This window comes from Eulemur rufifrons, chromosome 2 (genome assembly GCF_041146395.1).
Source record: "Eulemur rufifrons isolate Redbay chromosome 2, OSU_ERuf_1, whole genome shotgun sequence".
NCBI lineage: Eukaryota > Metazoa > Chordata > Mammalia > Primates > Lemuridae > Eulemur > Eulemur rufifrons.
The window spans coordinates 5,978,568-6,001,587 of record NC_090984.1 but is presented as its reverse complement, the minus strand read 5'-3'; the positions used below and the strand labels follow the sequence as shown (position 1 = coordinate 6,001,587).

The following is a 23,020-nucleotide window of genomic DNA, read 5'->3' as shown; positions in this document are numbered from 1 at the left end:
TGGGAGAAGAGAACAAACCCAAATGCTCCAAAGTCAGGTTTTACGACCCAAATGTGTAATGTGCACCTGGTACAGAGTGTGCGCATTGCTAGAAGTTGGGGCTGGGGAGAGAGCAAGCCACAGATGGCAATGTCTCCCACTGTACTGAGAGAACCGGGGGGACAAAAACAGAGTCAGTAGTGATGGGGAGAAACCGAGTCACGCACTGCTGCCCTGAGTGACTAGCGGTAAAGACTAATGTCCACTGGCAGCCCTGACCATGCACCTGCCCTGTTCTAAATACTTCACTTGTGCTCTCCTTTTTAACCTCACAAAACTTGGAAGGAGGGACTCTCTTTTATTTTTTTAATTTATTTTTATTTTGCAGACAGGGTCTCTGTGTGTTGCCCAGGCTGGTCTCGAACTCCTGGGGTCAAGCAATCCTCCTACCTTAGCCTCCCGAGTAGCTGAGACTCCAGGTGCTACCTTGCCCAGTGTGGACAGATTATTTTTAACCCAGTTTGCAAAGTGAGGAGACGGAGAGACTCAGAGCAGCTAAGCCACTTGCCCCAGGTCACACACAGGTGGGACTGGGATTTGGAACTGGAAGTAAATGAGCACATCCTTAGAGGACAGTCCCACTCAAAAAGTTCACACTGAAGCTGCCAAGATGTAAGTTCAGGGATACACTCTGCAACAGTGTAACCAGCAACGCAGGGCAGCAGGGTCATATGGACTGCAGGAGTGGGGGGCACTGCAGAATGTAGTGCTCTAAAAAAAGTTTAAAACTGCACGTGGTGGCACCCACCTGCAGTCCCAGCTAATCTGGAGGCTGAGGCAGGAGCATCGCCTGAGCCCCAGAGACCAGCCCAGGCAACAAAGTGAAACCCCATCTCTACAAATAATAATTTTTTTTTTTTTTTTTGAGACACAGTCTCACTCTGTTGCCCGGGCTAGAGTGCCGTGGCATCAGCCTAGCTCACAGCAACCTCAAACTCCCGGGCTTAAGCGATCCTCCTGTCTCAGCCTCCTGAGTAGCTGGGACTACAGGCGTGTGCCACCATGCCTGGCTAATTTTTTTATATATATATATTTTTAGTGGTCCAGCTAATTTCTTTCTATTTTTAGTAGAGACAGGGTCTTGCTCTTGCTCAGGCTGGTCTTGAACTCCTGAGCTCAAGCGATCCTCTCGCCTCGGCCTCCCAGAGTGCTATACAAATAATTTTTTAAAAGTTAGCTGGGCATGATGGCACACGCCTGTAGTTCCAGCTACTCAGGAGACTGAGGCAGGAGGATTGCTTGAGTTCAGGAGTTGGAGTTTGTAGTGAGCTATGATGATGCCATTACAGTCCAGCCTGGGCGACAGAGAGTCTGTCTCTAAAATAACATAAAATTCACCATCTTGACCCATTTGTAAGGGCACGGTTTAGTGGGATTAAGTACATTCACTCTGTCCTGCAACCATCACCACCGTCCACCTCCAGAACTCGTTCATCTTCCCAAAGAAAAACTTTGTCCCCATTAAACACTAACTCTCCATTTCCCCTCCCCAGCCCCTGGCACCGACCGTTCTACTTCCTGTCTCTATGAATTTGACTACTCCAGGAACCGCACATAAGTGGAATCATACAGTATTTATCTTCTTGCGATGGGCTTATTTCACTTAGCGCACTGTTCTCAAGTTTCTTCTGTGTTGGAGCACATCTCAGGATTCCCTTCCTTTTGAAGGCGGAATAATGTTCCACTGTGTGGGTGGACCACACTTTGTCCACACATCCTTGTGCGGGTGCTTGGCTTGCTTCTCCCTTTCGGCTACTGTGAAAAGTGCTGTGGTAAACACGGGAGTGCAGGTATCTCTCCAAAACTCTGCTTTCTCTCCTTTTGACCACTGCAGTTTTGTAACCTTTTATTTTGAAATAGTTTAAGACTGACACAAAGTTGCAAAATTAGTACAGCCCTTTCATGAACCCTTCACTCAGCTTCCCCCAGTGAAATGGTTTCTCTTATTAAACCACTTCCAACCCAGGAAATTGACTTTGGTACAATGTAATGAACTTGCGTAGCACATGGTCTTTCCTAGAGTTTAAAAGAAAAGTTTCATTTGTAAAGAATTGTTCCCTTTAAAATTTGTATGCAATTTTCTTGGGGAGAGAGTGGAGGGTGACAAATATGCGGTTTACAGGCAGCTGGCCCGGGTTCAAATTCTGCTTGTGTGCTGTCAAATGAGTTAATTCCCCACTTCTGAGCCTCAGTTTCCTCATCTGTAAAATGGGGATTAAAGAACACAGGGGCCCCTGTGGCAAAGTCTAAAATGCAAGTATTAGCATAGATAATAATGTTGTTACATAGACTGTCTTCACAAGCCATCTTTTTGTTGTTGTTTTTAAAGGAATGGGCTTGTGTGTTTGCATATATTAATAGAAAGATGAGCATGACATTTGCGTAGTCAGTCAGCAAACCCATAGTATATTTAGTCCCTTCTCCACGCCCTCCTCCCCCCATGCAGCCTCCTAATACTCCTGACAAGTGTCACTGCCTGTCTCAGTTCATTTGGTCTGCGATAACAAAACACCTTAGGCTGGGTAGTTTATAAACAATAGAAATGTATTGCTCACAATTCTAGAAGCTGGGAAGTCCAAGATCAAGGCACCAGCAGATTCAGTGTCTAATCATGGCCTGTTCTTCATAGATGGTACTTTTTTTTTTTTTTCCTTTTAGGGAGGGGGTATCTCTCTGTCACCCAGGCTGGAGGGGTGTAGTCAGGTGATCCTCCTGCCTCAGCCTCCCGAGTAGCTGGGAAATGCCACCATGCCTGGCTAATTTTTTTAAACTTTATTTAGAGATGGGGGTCTTGCTGTGTTGCCCAGGCTGCTCTCAAACTTGTGGCCTCAAGTGATCCTCCCTTCTCAGCCTCCCCAGTAGTTGGGACTTACAGGTGTGAGCCACCACACCCAGTATAGATGGCACTTTCTATGTGTCCTCACCTGAATGAAGGGGAAACATGCTCCCTTCAAACACTTTTATAAGGGTACTTGTCCCATTCGTGAGGGTGCAACACTCATGGCTTAATTTCCCGAAAGTCCTCACATCTTAATACTATCACATTGTGGATTAATTTTCAACATATGAATTTGGGGCCAGGAGGGGTGGCTCACGCCTGTAATCCCAGCACATTGGGAGGCCAAGGCAGGAGGATCACTTGAGGCCAGGAGTTCCAGCCTGGGTAACATGGAGACACCCCATCTCTACAAAAAATTTTAAAAATTAGCCAGGTGTGGTGACAGGTGCCTGTAGTCCCAGCCACTGGGGAGGCTGAGGCAGGAGGATTGTTTGAGGCCAGGAGTTTGAGGTTGCAGTGAGCTGTGATTGTGCCACTGCACTCCAGCCTGGGTGGCAGAGCAAGACGCTGTCTCTAAACAACAACCACAACCACCATATGAGTTTGGAGAGACACAAACATTCAGACTATATGTCACAGGTATTCATGTGATTGTATAGCTACTCACTCTAGACTGAGAGCTCCAGGAAGGCAGGGACCAGGTCTGCATTGGTCACTGCTTCGGCACACAGTGGGCACTCAATAAATGTGCCGAGTATAGCGAAACCCGCTGAGCTGGAGGTTAACTCACAAAAGAAGCTGTGCTTTTCTCTGGCCTCCCAACCCGGACAGCACTGAGAGGTTCGGGGAGCTTCTGGGGTCTAGGACCACCTTGAACCCCGGCCACAGACACAGGGTGAGGGAAGCCAGGGTTCTCAGACCCTGCGTGCCCTGCACTCACATCCTGCCCCTGGGGACTCAAATCCTCTCTGGGCTTTGCCAGATGCTGCCAGGCCTGGCCTTGGAAGAGCAAGAGACTGGCAGCTCACGGGGACCACATGGCTCCCTGCTGGGGCTCTGTCCTTTTGGCTCCATTTGGGTAAACCAAGCCCACTTTGGGGACTGCAGAGGCTTGTGGCCAAGGTGGGCAGGGGGATATTTGGGCATATGTGAGGCTTTTAAAAATTCAATGTGGCTGGGTTGGGTGGCTCACACCTGCAATCCCAGCACTTTGGGAGGCGAAGGCGTGAGGATTGCTTAAGCTCAGGAGTTTGAGACCAACCTGAGCAACATAGCAAGATCCCATCTCTACAAAATTTAAAGAAGTAACCAGGTGTGGTGGCTCATGGCTGTAGTCCCAGCTCCTCTGGAGGCTGAGGCAGGAGGATCGCTTGAGCCCAGGAGTTTGGGGGTGCAGTGAGCTATGATAATGACACTGCACTCCAGCCTGGGGGACAGAGCGAGACCCTGTCAATCAATCAATCGATAGATGAATGCGTCTTTTTTCTCCAGGTGATGTCTTGAGACACGTAAGGCCTTTGGGGAGCTCAGGCTAGAGGACTGGGCAAGGAGGCACTTTGGATGGCGGCCCACATCGTGCCCTGGCCGGGTCCCTTGGAGGATCTGCTCGCCACTCCGCTCCCCCTGCCTCTCCCTACACTTCCCCCAACCCACAGTAGTGAGAACTAGAACGCCAAGGCTGGGTCTTATTTCCCTTTAATACTTTAGTACTGTGTACCAGCACACAGTAGGCACTCAATAAATGCACGAGGGGCAGGGATGCGTGGGAGACGAGGGCAGGGCTGCATGCCACCCTTGGGGACTCTCCGCTGCTTCTGGCTCTGGGACATGAAAACAGACAAGGGCAAGGCCCCCCTCCCCGCAAACGAAAGTCTGCTCTATGGTTCCCTGCACTCCAGGAACATCCTGGCCAGGGCACAAATGACACTTTGTTTCAGGTCAGGTGGCCAGTGTGATCAGAAAGGTTCACGTGAGGCTCTAGGTGCCCTGGATGGGAGGGGACACAGTCACTGCCTTCACCAGCCAGGCCTTGACCCCTGAGTGTATCTAGGTTTCTGGCTTTCCAGAAAACAGCCACCTAGAAGTTCGTGGGGAACCTCACTCCACGCCTCCTCCGGGCCTAGCCTCCATAGAAGGTCCCCAAGTCAGATCAGCAAACCAGCCTGGGAGAGGGACAGGAAGGCAAGCTTTACAGAGATGATCAAATGACCGCAATTCTGAGGTAGCACAGCCCTGCCTGCCACCCTGATTCTGTTATATAGGAGATGTTTGTAGGCATGAAATCTACTCACTAAGCCCAGCAGAAAGCATATTACCCTCAGGTCCTTAAAAAAGAAATTTTTTTTTTTTTACCAGGCACTGTGGCTTATACCTGTAATCCCACTGCTTTGGGAGGCTGAGGCACAAGGAATGCTTGAGGCCAGGAGTTCAAGACTAGCTTGGGCAATGTAGTGAGACCTCCCTCACATGTCTACCAAAAAAAAAAAAAAAAAAAAAAAAACTTTTTAAAAATTGTTTTTTGTCTGAAAGACAATTCAGTATATGCATTTTATTTACAGTTTGTATAATCTTGAAATGAATGGGATCACTTTTCTACTTGAACCTTTTTTTTTCTTTTTGGACACAGGGTCTTGCTCTGTCTCCTGGGCTATGATCATCATAGCTCACTGCAGCCTCCAACTCCTGCGCTCAAGCGATCCTCCTGCCACAGCCTCCTGAGTAGCTGGGACTACAAGTGTGTACCACCCACCTGGCTAATTTTTCCTTTTTCTTTCTTTCTTTCTTTTTTTTTTTTTTAGTAGAGAAAGGTTCTTGTTCTTGCTCAGGCTGCTCTCAAACTCCTGACCTCAAGTGATCCTCCCACCTCAGCCTCCCAGAGTGCTAGGATTACAGGTGTGAGTCACCGCGCCTGACCTTGAGCCATTTTTAACCAAACCAAAATAGTATAAGTATTATAATACAAACTGTTAACATATAGCATAAAAATACCAAAACAGACATACCAATTCCAGTTAGGAATGTGATGATAATATTACTTTTTTTATAATCCATGGCCATTTTTTACCTATCCATAGTATTCAAAAAGGAACTTGCATTTTGATCCCTTACAGGAAAAACATTCTGTTTATGTTCCATCGTATGCTAGAGCATACTGTGATGGTTTGAAAGAGTGTGTTGCATACGGTTCTCTAGCAATTTCCTTGTCTTTTGCTGGGTGGACTGTGGCAGTCGTCAGGAGCTGGGAACATTGTTAGGAGGGGTTTCCACTCGCAGCTGAAGACAGCAGCCAAAGGCAAAAGGAAATATGAGAAGAAATCTTAATGTCCTCATAGCCTGAGATGGCCTTCAATGTTCCATGTGGTGGTCCTTGTTGCCTGGGAGCACTGGATGCTCAGAGCCTGGTACCATTAGGGACACACATGTGGTGCCTTGGTTTCCCCACCTGGATCTATCTCATGGGTTTGACATCAAGAGTCAAGCCAGGAATGAGCATAAAGAGGAACACACAGGACCCAGCAGCTTTAAGCCCTCAGCCTGCATGAGCACACCTGTCCCCCTTCCCCTCCTCCCTCCCCTGTCCCCCAACCCCCTCAAAATTATTTTCTACAATGCATCTCTAGCATAACATTTTAACTTTTTTTTTTTTTTTTTTGAGACAGAGTCTCGCTCTGTTGCCCGGGCTAGAGTGCTGTGGCGTCAGCCTAGCTCACAGCAACCTCAAACTCCTGGGCTCAAGCAATTCTTTTGCCTCAGCCTCCCTAGTAGCTGGGACTACAGGCATGCGCCACCATGCCCGGCTAATTTTTTCTATATGTTTTTAGCTGTCCAGATCATTTCTTTCTATTTTTAGTAGAGACAGGGTCTCGCTCTTGCTCAGGCTGGTGTCGAACTCCTGACCTCGAGTGATCCTCCCGCCTCGGCCTCCCAGAGTGCTAGGAGAACAGGCGTGAGCCACTGCACCCAGCCACATTTTAACATCTTACATGTAGTATGCATGTCACATGTGATTTTCTAAATTTTTTAAAATTTTATTTTATTTTTTTTAGAGACACGGTCTTGCTCTGTTGCCCAGGCTAGAGGGCAGTCACACAATCATAGCTCACGGCAGCCTTGAACTCCTGGGCTCAGCCTCGCAAGTAGCTGGGACTACAGGTACACACCACCATGCCCAGGTAATTTTTCTATTTTTTGTAGAGACAGGGGCTCTCTATGTTGTCCAGGTTGGTCTTGAACTCCTGACCTCAAGCAATCCTCCTGCCTCAGCCTCCCAAAGTGCTGGGATTACAGGTATGAGCCACTGCCCCCAGCATGATTTTTTAAAATAAGCTTTTTATAGTGGTGTAAATTCAGATTTATAGAAGAGTTGCAAAGATTATACAGAGGGTCCCCTCCAGTACAAACATCTTACATTATCAGGGCACATTTGTCACAACTAAGTAATCAACATCAGTACATTGCTAGTAATGAACCCCCTGATGTCCTTTGGATGCCACCAGATATTCTATTCATGACTTCCCTCTGGTTGAGGATCTCCAGGGTCCCCCACTGCATTTACTTGTCACATCTCTTTAGTCTCCTCTGATGTGTGACATCTTTACTAGTTGCTCACGATCTTGGCAGTCTTGGGGAGGACTGGCTTGTTGTCCCACAAAATGCTCCCGGTCTGGCTCTGCCCGGCGTTCTTCCTGGGGTTAGCTGGGGTTATGGGTTCTGGAGGAAGTACTCTTCTTTCTCATCATATCAGGGGTACGTGATATCCACAAGATTTCTCATGGTGATGTTCATCTGCATTACTTGATTTAGGTGGTGTATATATTTTCTGTGGCTGCTATAGCAAGTAACCACTGGTGGCTTAAAACAACCAAAATGCATTCTCTCACAGTTCTGGATGCCGGAAGTCCAAAACCAAGGTATAGATAGGGCTACATTCCCTCTGAATGCTCTAGAGGAGGACCCTGCCTTGTTTCTTTCAGCTGCTGGTGGCTCCTGGCATTCCTTGGCTGGTGGCTGCATCACTGCAATCTTTGCCTCTGTCTTCTCTGTGTCTCAAATGTCCCTCTGTGTTTCTCTTAGGACAACAGTCATTGGGTTTAGGACCCATCCTTAATCCCAGATGCTCTCATCTAGAGACTAGAGATCCTTCACTTAATTACATCTGAAAAGACCCTTTGTCCAAAGAAGGTCACATTGTCCATTTTTTATAGAGATGGGGGTCTCGCTCTAGCTCAGGCTGGTCTCGAATTTCTGGCCTCAAGCGATCCTCCCGCCTCGGCTTCCCAAAGTGCTGGGATTGCAGGTGTAAGTCACCATGTCCAGCCATGATTAGCTTTTGATGGGGGCAGTTAGGGAAGCGTTCACAGAGCAGGTATACATTAGTGCACGTTCTTCCAATTGCTGGGGACAGATTCCAAATTCCAAGTGGATTAATCAATAAAGAACAACTTTCTGGGCTTATCTAAGTGGACAGTCACAGCTATGGCTTCAGGTATAGCTGGATCCAGGGGCTCAAACCATGCCTCCCTTTCCACCGAGTAGCTCCAGCATCTTGTTTATGTTGGATTCTTTCTGCAGAAAGTTTCTTCCAGAAGACAGATCCCAATTGCGCTGGACTTTCACTAAGTCACTTTAACCCCCCAGGAAAGATCTCTTTTCCCTCTCAGCCCTCAGTAGCCTTCCCTGAGGAGAATCTGATTGGCCCTGGCAAGACTTTTAACCAATCACTATGGCCAGGGGCACAGAGAACTCTGATTGGCCACTCTCATTGTTGAAAAGGCAAACAAAAATTTGCAGTGACCATAGTCTGCCACGTGGGGTCACCCAAGCAGAGGGTTCAATGACGAATAGGAGTTTGCCAATTGGGCAAAAGAAAAAAGAATTTGCACATAGAAAAGTCTGGAAAAGTCAGAAAGGGGTGCCCCAGCACGCGACTGTCTTCCTACTTTCATTGCCATGTTGATGCTGGGACACCCCTTGCACCAGCTTCCTTTTGTTTATTTCAAGCAGCCTTTGCCCTTGGCCAAACAAGGCTTGGCCGGGCACCTGCATCCCTCTAACCCAGTTGGCATATTGCTGTTGGCATCCCACCAGCGTCCTACACACATCTCAGACCTCTCTGGCATATCCGGGCCATCCAGCGGGGCTTGAATTCAGTGAAGCTCATCGTGAACATTGGCATCACCTTTGGTGCCTGGAATTCAAACAGCCCTCCTCTTAGGGGAGTCTCCCCGCGCCATGGGCAATGCCTGCTCATGGAAAGGGGGTAGCGGGGACTTCATCTCCCATGCCACCTGGATCCACATTCCCTCAGGCCAGGGCAAAGTGGCTTCAGGCATGGTGGATTCCCTTTTGCTCCTTTATTTCCTTCTGGGTGTTGCTTTCATTCTGCAAACCTCAGGGAGGGCAACTGTTGGTCCACGGCTACTGGGCGCTCTGCACTTTATACGGGTTTGCATGTGATCAGTCTGCACAGTAACCCTGGTTGGTAGAGATGAGGAGCATGCCTGAGCCGCTCAGCTTTTTCATAGCAGAATTGGGCACCCAGACCCCTCTCCCCTCACCAGGTCCTGGAAGGAAGATCTTAGTGCCCCAAACCCTCTGGTGGGAAGCGGCTGGGCCTGTGGGTCCCTGTCCTCTTCCACTCAGGTCTCTGAGGCCTGCTATGGGAGATTCTTTAATTAGATTTTGAAATTGAGTGTCAAGGATTTCCCAATTCAGCTCCAAGAGGCATAGAGTTCTTTCAGCTGGAATTTCCCCACCCTAGGCTTGGCATGAAAAGGCTCTCAGTCCAGTGCTGAGACTCAGGAGGCTGTGAGGGGCAATCACTGGACAAGGACCCCTATTTATAGGCCTGGAGGTCAAGGCACACCAGAGGACAGAACCCTGGAATGGCACCCAGCTGAGCCTCTCCTAGGAATTTAGGCTGTAGTCATGCTCAGAAGCATGTGAAAATACATACTTGGTCACATTGGAGAGGTGAACTATTCAAACAAATGTCTATGTTTAAAGGCATCATAGCTGACACTTGATGTAGTGGGTTGAGCAGCATCCCCTAAAATGATATGTCCTAACTTCCTGGTGCCTGTGAATGTGACCTTAATTGAAATAGGGTCTTTGCAGATGTAATTAAGGATTTGGAGATGACATTATCCTGGATTTAAGGTGGGCCTACTAAGAGAAAGAAGTGTCCTTAAAAGAAAAAGGAAAGGAAGATTTAAGACACAGAGACACAACAAGAGAAGGGCCATGTGAAGACAGAGGCAAGCCGGGCGCGGTGGCTCACGCTTGTAATCCTAGCTCTCTGGGAGGCCGAGGCGGGAGGATTACTTGAGGTCAGGAGTTCGAGACCAGCCTGAGCAAGAGCGAGACTCCCGTCTCTACTAAAAATAGAAAGAAATTAGTCGGACAACTAAAAATATATGTAGAAAAAATTAGCTGGGCATGGTGGTGCATGCCTGTAGTCCCAGCTACTCAGGAGGCTGAAGTAGAAGGATTGCTTGAGCCCAGGAGTTTGAGGTTGCTGTGAGCTAGGCTGACACCATGGCACTCTAGCCCAGGCAACAGAGCAAGACTCTGTCTCAAAAAAAAAAAAAAAAGAGGCAGAATTGGGGTGATGCTTCTACAAGCCTAGGACTGCCAGCAGCTGCCAGAAGCCAGTAGAGAGGCATGGAACATATTGTCCCTCACACCCTCCAGAGGGAGCCAATCCTGCTGAGACCCTGATTTCAGGATTCTGGTCTCCTGAACTGTGAGAAAGTCAAGTTCTATTGTTTTAAACCACCCAGCCCATGGGAATTTGTTACAGAGGACTTAGGAAACGAATACATTTGCCTATTTATTTTGTTTACTATCTGTCTCTCTGATGGACTTCTGAGCCCCAGGAGGGCTGCAGTTTTGTGTTTTGTTCATTTCTGTGAACAGAAGGAGGCATACAGTAGGTGCACAATATGGATCTGCTGCATGCCTATGTCTTAAGTCCTTGTTACGTGCCAAACGCTGGTTTCATGCTTTCACACAGTTTAACTCATTTCAACCTCAAAGCAACCTTTTAGGGCAGACACTGCTATTATGACCCGTTTTACAGGGGGCAAATTGAGGCTCAGAGGGGCGCGGTGAGTATTCCAACCAAAAGATGGGCCCTGGAAAATGACCAACTACGCTAACGAGAATCAGAAGCTTAGGAGCCCGAAGGGCGACGATAGGCACGTCCCAATAATGACAATGCCTTGGTTTCTCTCTCTCGATTGCAAACTCAAGGAATTAACTGGCTTTGCCCACAGGGTGGAGCCCAGGAGACCAGCGACGGCATCACCTGCACATGCGTCCTTACCCACAATGCACCATGCCCCGGTGCGCGTGGCCCCGCCTCCTTTTGCATTACAAGCCGGGGCACTTTACGGCTCTTTTCCTAGTTCCCCCCGGCGGGAACACGGCCCGCCCCGCCCTACTCCTCGCGGATTGGTTATCTGTCCCTCAAGTCCCGCGCTGATTGGTCCGCGTCTTTGTCACTCCTTTTCAGCCTAGTGGCGCGCGGCACGGCGGCAACAGGCGGGAGCGTGAGCTGTAGCGGCGGCGGAAGTGGCCGGCGAGCCCGGTCCCCGCTGACACCATGGTGAGGGCAGGGCAACGGTGGGGTCTCACCGGGAGGCAGGGGGCGCGGTTGTTGGGGGCTCTCAGGGCCGGCGCTGGGGTCTGGGATGGCTCGAGGCGAACGTGCATTCCGAGCCTTGAGTCCCGCCCCCCAGCTCGAGGCGGGGAAATTGAGGCCAGAAAGGGCAGGTGGCTTTCCTGGAGCGCTTACCACGTCTGTATTTGGGGTTTAGGGACGCACGTGCATCCATAAGACAATCGCCTACCTTCTTTAGTCTTCCCATTAAAAGCAAGTGGGGAAACTGAGGCCAGAGAGGGAGGGGCCTTGCCAAATTCAGCATAGCGAGTTTTTGGCCATGGAAAGGGCCCTGAGCTCACCTGGGCTGGTCTAACCTCATGAACTGGGAAGCTGGAGAACCGGGAAGTAGGGGGCTGGTCTGAGTTCTGAAACTAAGCCAGTTTGGGGAATTTCAGGGCTTGCAAGGTGCTTAGAATGTTAGCAGCACAGTGCTCCTATGAGTCTCGTTTTCTGGCTGAAAAGCAGGCCCAGACAGGGTAGTTGTTTCTCCCTGGGTCACATAGCGTGTCGTTCCAGGGGAAGGGATCATTTAGAGCCAGGGGTGGACAAAGTGCATCCTCCCAGTACACAGAAGGAAAAATTGAGTCCTAGGCCTCTCCAGGGCCATGCCGTTCATGGTCACAGAAGTTCTGGATCTGGGCCGGAGGGTGCCAGTGTCCCTGATGGACAGACAGGGACACAGAAATTCAGCTGGGAGCCTCCTGGCCCATCCACACCCAATCCTTCTGTTTTTAGAAAAAAAAAAAAAAAAACCAAGGCCCTTGGTGGAGAAGTGACTTCCAGGCACTCTGTGAAACAGGGAGCATTCTGGAACCAGGAGGACCTCCAAAGGGTGGCCGCACGTTTCTCGTAGTTGAGGATTACTGAGGGCTTCTGCTAAATCCTGCTGGTTGGTGCAGGAATTCAGAGAAGAGCCCGTCCCTCTCTGCTGCATTCCAAGAGAGCAGATTTGGCATGTGAGGATGGGTAGGACTGGAAGGATCCACATCTGTGTCAAGCTTTGTGGAGGCAGGGTCCTTGTCATCCCCAGTGTATTCCCAGTGTGTCGGAACAGTGCCTGGGCTCATTCATTCGGCCCATTCTTGTCTTCTGAACATCCAGAGTCCTTAAGTCCTGGCTCCTCCAGGAGTTGCCTGGAGGAGTGGACAAAGTATGATGGGACACACGCTTCTAGTTCCTTCGGGTCAGGGCAGGACCAGAGGAGTGGCCTAGGTTAGCAGCGGGAGTGGAGTGTCCTGGAAGGCTTCCTGAATTAGGAGCCATTCACTTTAGTCATCAATCTGTGTAAACCTGAGGCCTAGACCCCAGATGTTGTAAGAAAGCCAAGAGAAAGGAGTTCTCTTTCCTGAATCTCTTGCGACTTTCCCAGGTCCAGATAGCCCGTCTCCCTGTGGACTGGGTGGCTGACCCTCTCCTGTCTCACTTTGTACTTTTGTGCATCTTTAAGTTTTCAAGGAACCACTCCTTCCTCTGACCTCAGTTTCCAGCACAGTTTGCGGGTAAGGATGCAAGAGAGAACACTACGTGATCACTGGTCCGGGCCATTGCACCCCTGGAGGGCCTCAGCCTGGGAGTCCAGCTGCTCCCTGTCCCAGAGCCACTTATTCCTGTCTGAGCCACTCCTCTCCTTACCTGTGGGGTGGGGCTGGTATTCTGCCTGCCCTGCGTGCCTGCCCTGCGTGCCTCTCTGGGTGGGGTGTGTGTTTCCCTTGTGTATTTATTCAGCAAATATTTACTGAGTCCCTTTCGTGTGCCTGGCCCCATGCTTGGTGCTGGACAAAGTCCACACCCACTTCGAGTTTTCCAGTCTAGCTGGGGAGACAGGTAATAAATAAACAAAGTAATTAGAGATTGGCCACATCCTGTAATGGAAACACGCAGCCAGCAGAGGGTGGCCATTAAGAGGGCCTGGCCAAGGGAGGTGACATTTTAGCAGCCACCAGCAATGGGAAGGTCTGGGGAAGGGCACGTCAGGCATAGGCACTAGCAGGGGCAAAGGTCAGGTGGCAGGAACGGGTGTGGCAGCCAGTGTGGCTGGAACCTCTCAGGCCTGGCTCTGTGGCCGACCTGGCGAGGGCTGTCAGCGGGCTGAGCTAGTCCTGTCTGTCTCGGGTGTTCTCTCCACTGTTTTGTGGGTGGGAGATTACCAGTGACGGCTGGGAGGCTGTGCGTCCTGCTGGTGGCTGGGATGAGGTGGTGGCCCAAGAAGGGCTGTCGCCGGCGTGGAAGGTGTATCTGCGGGTTACCTGCTGAGAGTAGGTGACAGTCTCTGGGTGGCTTTGCCAGGGCCTTGCTGTGTGTCCCTGGGCAAGTCCCTCTTGCAAAACAAGCAGATTTAGACTCTGAGTCCATCATCATCCTCGCCTGCAAGGGCTAAACTGACCCCTGCCCCTTCTCTGGCCATTTGGGAGGCAGGCCCAGGTGGCTCCTACCCGTGTCCAGATTCCCACTGTGGACACGGGAAGGAAACCCACAGCTTCTCCACAGTGAAGGGTGACCCATGCATGGGCCACTCGCGCTGTCTGAGGCTCACCGCATTCGGGCCCTCGCACAGATGCATTCCAAATGAGAGAGCAGGGCCTGCAGGTGGGGCCACCCACCACCCTCCTCCTGCCGTGGGAGCAGCCGCCCCTTCGCTGTGCCACGTGGCCCGTCCTGCCTCCTTATCTGGCCTTTCCAGGAAGCCAGTGCAGGAAGTAGACTTGGGCCTGGCTTCCTGCTGGCCCGACCTCCCTGGGACAGCTCTTCTCAGGAAGAGCCTGTGGGATGTAGGATCCCTCCCCAATCTCTTCCTTCCCTCCAGGGCCACTTCCAGCCTTCCTGGGGAGAGGCCTTCGAGTTCACGCCACCTATGGATCGGGGTGGTGGTGGGGACCAGGACTCCCCTGCAAAGGCTTCTGGGGTCAGGGCCAACTGGAATTCCAAAGTCGCCAGGACAAGGCAGGGCAAAGCCTCCTTGGTGAGGCGGTTTCTCATCCTTAGGGCCCCTCGATGCTGGAACCTTCCTCATGGTAATACTAGAATGGGTGTGAAATTAGACCCTGGACCCAGGCACTGCCGCCTGAGTCACTCTTCTTTCTGGAAACCCAGAGGCAGACCCCAGCGTATGGGTCATACTTTGTGTTTTTAAAATTAAAGAGCTGATTTTCCCCCATTATGAAAATATTATATATTATGTTTGTTAGTACAGTGGTCAGAAAAAACATAGTACATATTTGTCATAAAACAAAATAAATTCAGTAAGGGTAGGAAAAGAAACATACATATATATACCATGTGTGTATATACATATATATATATATTTTTTTTTTTTGAGACAGAGTCTTGCTCTGTTGTCTGGGCTACAGTGCCGTGGAGTCAGCCCAGCTCACAGCAACCTCAAACTCCTGGGCTCAAGGGATCCTCCCTCCTCGGCCTCCCAGAGTGCTAGGATTACAAGCGTGAGCCACCTTACCGGGCCTTGGGCAAATAAATATCCTGAAAGCTCACCTTGCCTGGGTGAGTTTTTAAAGATCCCATCCTTTGTCTGCCATTGTTATTGAAAACCAGAGTTTTTCTAGAATATTCCTCTGCCTTCACCTGGTGACCTCCTGTCTTTGAAAACCCAGCTCAATGCCTGTAATCCTAGCACTCTGGGAGGCTGAGACAGGGGGATCACTTGAGGTCAGGAGTTGGAGGTTGCTGTGAGGTACGATCATGCCACTGCACTCTAGCTGGTGCGACAGAGTGAGACCTTACTGCAACAACAAAAAAATTGACCAGAATGGTCAACTCTACGCCCAGGTGGTAGCCCTCTCTGGGAGGAGACAGGGTATACGAGGCTTGCTTTCGGGTTGGCCACAGTAAGAAGACGGCATTTTTGGTGATCAGCGCATGCTCCTGCACCCCCAAGACCATGCGATGGCCCCAGTCCCCCCCAGGGACCAGAGCTCCCTGGCGCTGGTCAGACATTCACATGGCTCTGTTTGCCTTCCAGCTTCCCCTGTCACTCTTGAAGACCGCTCAGAATCACCCCATGGTGAGTATGCCCCAGTCTGGAATGGCACGTTTCAGAGAGGGGCAGGGACACCCTGGGCGGAGGGCTTCCTGCCTGTCCACCAGAACCGGCAGCTTGTTCTCTCCTCCCAGCACATCCGGGCCTGTGTCATTTCTGCTGCTTGCAAAAGTAATATGTGCTTATTAAAAATCGCAAACCCTAGACAAGGTAGAAAGTGCAAACCTCTTTGTTCAACTTCACGGCACCCTAATTCCTTGGTGTGTGCACGTCCAGACTTTCATCTTTCGTGCAGGCGTGAACGTAATTTTTCTTAACCATGACTGGGATCACTCAATATGCGTTGTTTCAACCACTTTACCACTGGATGAAGTTTTATCTTTTTTTTTTTTTTTTTTATTCTTTTGAGACAGAGTGTCTGTTTCCTTGGCTGGAGTGCTGTGGCGTCAGCCTAGCTCACAGCAACCTCAAACTCCTGGGCTCAAGTGATCCTCCTGCCTCAGCCTCCCTAGTGGCTGGGACTATAGGCATGTGCCACCATGCCCGGCCACCACTTTTATCCTTAATGATACAGTGTGGCATCTGTCCACCTCCATCAGTGCATTCTGTTTCTTTCTTTTTAAGTTCTTTCTTTCTGGATAAAATTAATGTGTACCGTACAACTGACCCATTTCAAAGTGCACAGCTCAGTGGCATGTAGTGCAATCACAGTGTCGTACCACCACCACCTCTATCTAGTTCCAGAAGGTTCGGTCACCCCAAAAGGAGACCCCATCAGCAGTCACTCCCTATTCCCCTCCCCCAGCCCCGACAGCCACAGATCTGCTTCCTGTCTCCATGGATTCACCTGCTCTGGATACTCCCTGTGAACGTGAACGTAGAGCATGTGCTCTTTTGTGTGTGCCTCCTTCGCTTAGCATGCTTTGAGGTTCAGCCACATTAAAGCGTGTGTTGGTGCTTCACTTGTGGCCAGGTGATACTCCGTGGTGTGGGTCGATAGCGCATTGTGTTTATCCCTTCATCTGCTGATGGGCGTTTGGGCTGTTTCAGCTTTTTGGCTATTGCAGATAGTGCTGCTGCCAACAGTTGTGTGCGTGTGTTTGCGTGCATGTTCTTCATTTCTCTTAGGCAGATGCCTAAGTTGGTTCTTTCTAAAATCTCAGCCTTGGCCACGTGCAGTGGTTCGTGCCCATAATCCCAGCACTGTAGGAGGCCGAGGTGGGAGGACCGCCTGAGCCCAGGAGTTTGAGGCTACAGCAATGAGCTATGATCATGCCCTTGCCCTGTACCTCAGGGAACATACAGAGACCTCGTCTCTAAAAAATAAATAAATACATAAAATCTTAACCGTTTTCTAGCAACAGCACGTCTACAGAATGGTGTGCCACTTATCTGTTTCCTCAGAACACATGACAATAGGCAAGTAACTATCGCCACGAGAAACAGCACTTCCAGACCACCAAAGCCCACACATCTGGTGTTGAAGGGGCACCTGCCAAGACCAGACCAGACGTGCCCACCTGGCCCTGAGCCGCCCTCCATCAGTGGTCACTAGTACCCCAATCTTGCTCGCTCCTTTAAACATTCGTGTGTGGTTTTAATAGTTTTTTTTTAATTGCACAAAGAATGTTACCATCGTAGAAAGTCTAGTAACACGAAGTGTACAGAGGGGCCATTTTCAGGGCCTTGGCGCCACAGGCTGGGGCCTGGGCGGTGGTGGCCCGACTCTCAGGGGCAGGGCCCTGAGGCCACAGCTGACCTCTTTTTTTTCCCAGTTAGTGGAGCTCAAAAACGGGGAGACGTACAATGGGCACCTGGTGAGCTGCGACAACTGGATGAACATTAACCTGCGTGAGGTGATCTGCACGTCCAGGGTGTGTGGCCCTCACCTACTGGGGGGGCAGGCCGCGGGAGGGTGGTTTTAGGGTGTGTGTCTGGCACAGATGGGGACTCCAGGGGTGGGTGCTGGTGGGGGGCGCACGCTCGCAGAGGGGTTTGCTGTGGCTCAGCATCCTCGCTCCTGAGTCGGTGAAGATGCCTTCCTGGGCCTTGCAGGGGAGTCAGTGCAGGACGCCGCTTGGCACTGGTCACCTGCCGGGGACCAGCAGGGGTGGGCAGGGTGGGCCAGGCCTCCGAATCCCACAGGGCGCCCTGGACTTTGCCCCTGTGGCAGGCTGCCCCGCTGGCCTCAGCCACTGTGTGTGTGTCGGTGCCACCCCTGACCAGGAAGGACTTGGGCCGGGGGGCTCCGTGTGGCTACAAATCCCAATGCACAGGTCGGTGTGGCCACCTCTGTGGGGCGGGCCATGGTGGTGCAGCCATGGGACATCTAGGCCACCAGAGGGCAAGGGCAGCACTGAGGCCCTGTGGACCAGGAGCTGCCAGCCACAGCCCGAGACCAGGGAGTGCCTGGCTGGGCACATTGCTGGGCAGGCCAGGGATGGGGCGGCTCCCCCGGGCTCTCAGTTCCCCTGGGGTCGCAAGCCTTCCCTGCCCTTGAGATGACCCACAGAGCAATGAGGGTGGGGACAGGGATAGGGTGAAGGCAGCGGCTCCCTCCCGCTAACCCGCGCCCGCGCCTTGATCCCGTCTGTCTTGTGTCCTCGTGGGCGACAGCCTCAGGCAAGGTCATTCTGCTGCCTCCTGGGTGTCTGTGCTGCATCCCACTGGAGGGCGTCTGGTGGGTGTCGGTGGCGCCCGTCCCATAACAGGTGGTGCCACCGTGTATGACTGTGTACATGTCATTGTGCACGTGGCTGGCAGGTCTGTGTCCACTTTTGGGACTTGGAATTGCCGGTGTGTCACAGGGCATGAGCACGTGGGGTTTTGTCATCGCCTCTGGGTCCCAGATGTGACAGGACCGTTCCTTAATTCAGAGCGAGAGCCCCCAGGTGTTGTCCAGCCTCCACTGCCAGCTCACAGTAGACACATGGCTTCCTCTGGCCAGTCCGCCCCTGTGGCCGGGTGGCGACACCTCTGTCCCTAGCAGGGAGGAGAGGCTGGTGTTAACGCATGTCCTCGTCCGGGCAGTAGCAGCCCCTCTTTCCCTCAGAGGCCCGGCAGATGCAGAGGCCACAGGAGCCTCCCTGCAGTTAGCTCAGGCCTGCACCCTGCATCCCCCACGCGGAAGCGGCTGGGCCCGCCCTGGCCCTGGCCGGGGAGAGCTGGGCGCCGAGCCGGCAGCCCAGTCCTAAGCTTCCACAGCCCCTCCTGTTTCTGCCTGGCCAGACTCTGCAACCCCCTGGACTTAGCCCCAAACCCTCGAGGGGTTCCTGTGCAGGTCAGGGGCTCGTGTGTTCCTAGGGAGAGTTGGCACTGAGACATTGTCCCCACCGTGTGCCTCCATGGGACCAGACCGAGCCAGGCACGGAGGGGAGTATCAGACGGGAGGCCTGTTGGGGGCTGGAGTTAGCCCGACAAGGAAAGGGGGACAACACGTGCAGAGTTCTGGGGGCAGGCCCCTGGCATATGTTCCAGAAACAGAACGTCCCATCTGTAGGGAGCATCGCCGGGAGAGGGCAGCCAGGGCGGGGCTGGGCCTCGGCCCCAGGTCTCGGCCCCTGGGGAGCCACGCTGAGGAATCTGGACCTCATCCACAGGCAGGCGGGGCCTGGTGGGTCCTGAGCAGGGGCGTATGGTGATCTGGTTTCTAGGGGTGTTGAGGGAGGAGAGGACTGTCCTGGAGCCTGGGCAGGGGGTAGGGCTGGGCTTCTAATCTGCTAGAAGAGGCTGTGAGTTCCTGTTGGACACTTGGTGTGTCCTGAGGGAGGCGTTCTAGAAGCCTCAGGGTGGGCATTGCAGAGTGAGTCTGTGACTTTGCACACCCCTCTCCCCAGCCTCAGTTAGCTCCCCTGAGAACCAGCATCCTTGGGAGGGGCCCCTGGCAGGCCCCAGACCCTCCCCACCTCTCCACCTGCCACACTGGGTCCTTGGTGTGCCCGCCGTGTCCCTGGGCCCAGCTCAGGCCCCGTCAGGAGGAGTCAGGGCACATGGAGAAGGTTCCAGAAGGGAGGTGGAGCTCAGTTGTGGTGGCCTGTGGTGCACAGGGAAGCCCCCATCTTTCTCTGGGCTTTGGAGGGAGCCGCAGTCAGCCACGCCTGAGCCAGGCCCGTGGGCAGAGGTGCCCTGTCTCCCTCGTGGCACACATGGGGGCACCTCAGCCCTGCCTCACCCACAGTTCCTCCCGTGGAAAGGGTTACCTGGGGTTGGGAGATCTGCCTGGAGAGTGGACCCCTCCCCCTGTCATGTCCCAGGACTGAGACTTTGCAGCTTCCAGGGGTGACACGGCACAGGCAGGGTGGGAACAGATGCTGCCCGGCCATCTGCACCCAGCTCTCCAGGCCCCTCCCCCCGGAGTTCAGCCTCCCACTCCCAGGGCCGAGCTGGACAGCTGAGTGATCACCCGCATCCCTTCTGGCGCAGGATGGGGACAAGTTCTGGCGGATGCCCGAGTGCTACATCCGTGGCAGCACCATCAAGTACCTGCGCATCCCCGACGAGATCATCGACATGGTCAAGGAGGAGGTGGTGGCCAAGGGCCGCGGCCGCGGCGGCCTGCAGCACCAGAAGCAGCAGAAGGGCCGAGGCGTGGGGGGCGCCGGGCGAGGTAGGCCTCCTGCCCCCAGTAGACCGGCCCGGGCAGGGCGAGCAGCTGCGCGTGCTGATGTGCTCGGCTGGCGCCCCTAGCGCTGCTTCGGAGCCTCCGGCCCCACGGATGCTGGGGCCAGAAGGGGCACGGCACCCCGAGCTCTGGGGCAGCCAATGTGCCCATGGCACCCGGGCCCTCTTGCCTGGCGGCGGTCCTCAGCGGTGCCGTGAGCCAAGGTCCAGCCTAGGGGCTGCTTCACTGACGACGGTTGTGGGGGGCAGGACTTGGGACTGAAAGCCCCACCTCCCTTTGTCTCCTGCTGGGCACATCGAGTCACCTCCCCAAGCCTCAGTTGCCTCCTGCAGAGAGGGTCTGGCAGTGCCCAGCTCTCCAGGCTGCTGGCAGCGCCTCAGCCTAGGGCCTGTTGGGGGTCCCTTTTCCTGCTGTGACTCCTTTGTACAAAGCCAGGGTCACACCTTTTTGGATAGACGTTTGTGCCCCTCTCCCCCCACCAGAAGTGATAAATCGGGCATAAAATTCAATTTGTTACGCCCCCGGGGCCATCTGCAGCCCACACTCCCCTCGCTTCCCCCACCCCAGCTCTGTGTCCTCAGAAGGACCCAGGCTTTGTTCCTTCCATCTGTGGGCAGCCCCTCTGTGCCAGCTCAAGTGCTGGTCTGGGATCTCGGTGCAGCCTGGCCTGCCCTCGGGTAGCGAACCTGGCGGGGCCAGGGTGCTGGGAAGGCCACAGGAGCCGGCCCTGAGTGGAGGGGCTGGGGCGGTACTGCAGGCAACGAGCTTGTAGGGTCTGGGGTCCCAGGCCTGTCCCAGGCCCTCATCTTTCTCCTGAGCTGGCCTGAGGGCCTGGCTCTTGGCACTTGGAGCCACTGCAGTGGAGAGAGCGGGTCCGGCCCTGCCCTTCGTGGAGAGGAGGGGATGTGGTCTTCTTGGCCACTGTGCAGGGAGCGCTTGGGGCCCTCAGCAGCAGCTATTGCCTCGCAGGAGCCCCCTGGCTGCAGCCCCCTTGCAGAGCTGGTCCTGGAGAGAACTGAGGTCAGGCTGCCGGGCTGGCGTTGGCCTCTGTCCTCGCAGGTCTGGTGGCCCTGGCTGGCAAAAACCCCAACCCCACCTTCACGGGGTTGCGGTGTGCAGAGGAGACGGTGATTCCAACCCCCGTGGGTGTCAGTCCCTCTCCCCAGGCTGCCGGGCCCCCGAGTAACCTGTGGCGCGCTCAGGCCACAGGGCCGGCTCCTCTTTCCCGCTGGCCTTGGCTTTCCTGGTACTTGAAGCCCCAGCTGTCATTTCCTCAGACGTTTGCCTGGCGCAGAGGTTCTCAGAGACAGCTTCCTAGATGTGGCGTACTGGGGGTCACGGGAGATGCAGCCCGCCCCTTCCCCAGGGAGAGGTCTGTGGTGGGGGCCGCATGAGGGGGCGCCCAGCACGCAGGGTGCAGGGGATGCCCCCTGGGCCACTGCCTTTGGCTGGCGACAGGACTGCCCAGTCAGGCGAGTCCCTGTGCAGCCCTCGCCCTGCCGGGACCTCCCTGGTGGGGAGCAACAGACCCTCCCATGGCCCCTCCCCCACGTAAAACATCATTAGGGATCATGGTCCTTTTGTCTTGGGGGCCTTGGGCCATCCCCGGGGTGGACACACCTTTGCTTCTCTCCCGGCAGATGGGTGAGGGGCGGTGGGTGGTGCTGGGGCATGGGAGGCCTGGTCCTGACGCAGCCCACAGCAGCCCCAGCCTCCCCCGCTGCCCTGGTCTCTGCCCCCGCCTGTCCCACCCCCGTCCCGCCTCCGCACTCCTGGAAGCCCCTCTGGCTGGCTTTGTCCTTGCTGAATCCTGTCCCAAGCCCCCAGGTGGTTCAGTGCCGGCCTCTGTTCCTCCCCACCCCTTGTCCCCTGCGGGCCTGGATTAGTCCCTTGTGCTGGGACGATGGGTCGTGCCCGCCGGGTCGGGCGCTCCAGCCTGGGTGGAGGAGGCTAGAGGCACTGTCACGGTCTCCGTTTCCTGGATCAGGAAGCTGAGGGGACCCGGCCCAGTGTCCGAGGGCGCCGGGACACAGTCCCAGGCCACCTAGCTCTGCAGCAGCCAAGTCTCCGTGTCCTGCAGGTGTGTTTGGCGGCCGGGGCCGAGGCGGGATCCCGGGCACAGGCAGAGGCCAGCCGGAGAAGAAGCCGGGCAGACAGGCGGGCAAGCAGTGAGCCCCACCCGGAGACCGGCCACCGCATCTTGCCGGGCGGCGAGGTCCTGCGGTCAGTTCGCAGGTTTGTTCCGAAAGAAGCGAAGAAGCAGGTGTTGGGGGAGGACCCCCCGCGCCCTGCATTTTGTGACCCTGCTCTTTAGGCAAAGTCCCTTTTTGTTTTTAAAGCCAGCAGTTCTGCAGCTGGAATGTTGTCATTCAGTGTGTTGGGTTTTGTGAAGTTGTTGTCCCCACGACCAGCTGGAGCCTGGAAGAATCTGTGTTTCAGGCACCTCTGAAGCCCGCGCTGCGCTGTCCTGTCCTCAGCGTTTCCCAGACGGGTTTGCTTTGCATCTCGCCGTGGAGAACAGACGGAGGTTTTTATTTTAAGCGCTTGCGGGGAGATTGATGGCCTTGAGAGTTCCCTTCAGCGCGGCCCAAGGTTCTGCCTTTCCAAAACAAACCTGGGCCTTGCTGGGCCTGCCCCTTCTAGTCTACTCTCTTTGTATTACAAAAATAAAAATGAATGCAGGTATACGGGCGGTCCATCTTCCTCTGGAGCCACTGGGCGCACCTAGAGGATCTCCTGGCCCCTGGGCCCAGGCTCTGGCAGGCCCGATGGCTCCAGAAATCACAGGCCCCGTAGGAGACACTCCCAAGGCCGTCCCCCTCTAATCAAGTGTCAGTGATTCCACGCGGCGCTGACGTCCTGTCACCCTGGGCAGTGGGCGGGCTGTTGGGTCCCCTGGCGTCCTGCACCAGGTTCCCTGTG

The 23,020-nt window shown here is 53.8% G+C and overlaps 1 protein-coding gene across 1 annotated transcript; it reads left to right on the top strand.

The window, feature by feature from the left end:
* Positions 1-11,359: 11,359 nt before the first annotated feature.
* Positions 11,360-22,458, top strand: LSM4 (LSM4 homolog, U6 small nuclear RNA and mRNA degradation associated). The gene is made up of 5 exons (XM_069494018.1): positions 11,360-11,426; positions 15,460-15,501; positions 17,253-17,351; positions 19,900-20,083; positions 22,179-22,458. The coding sequence occupies exons 1-5, from the start codon at positions 11,424-11,426 to the stop codon at positions 22,268-22,270; spliced, it is 420 nt and encodes a 139-aa protein (XP_069350119.1). The 5' UTR covers positions 11,360-11,423; the 3' UTR covers positions 22,271-22,458.
* The last annotated feature ends 562 nt before the right edge of the window (positions 22,459-23,020 follow it).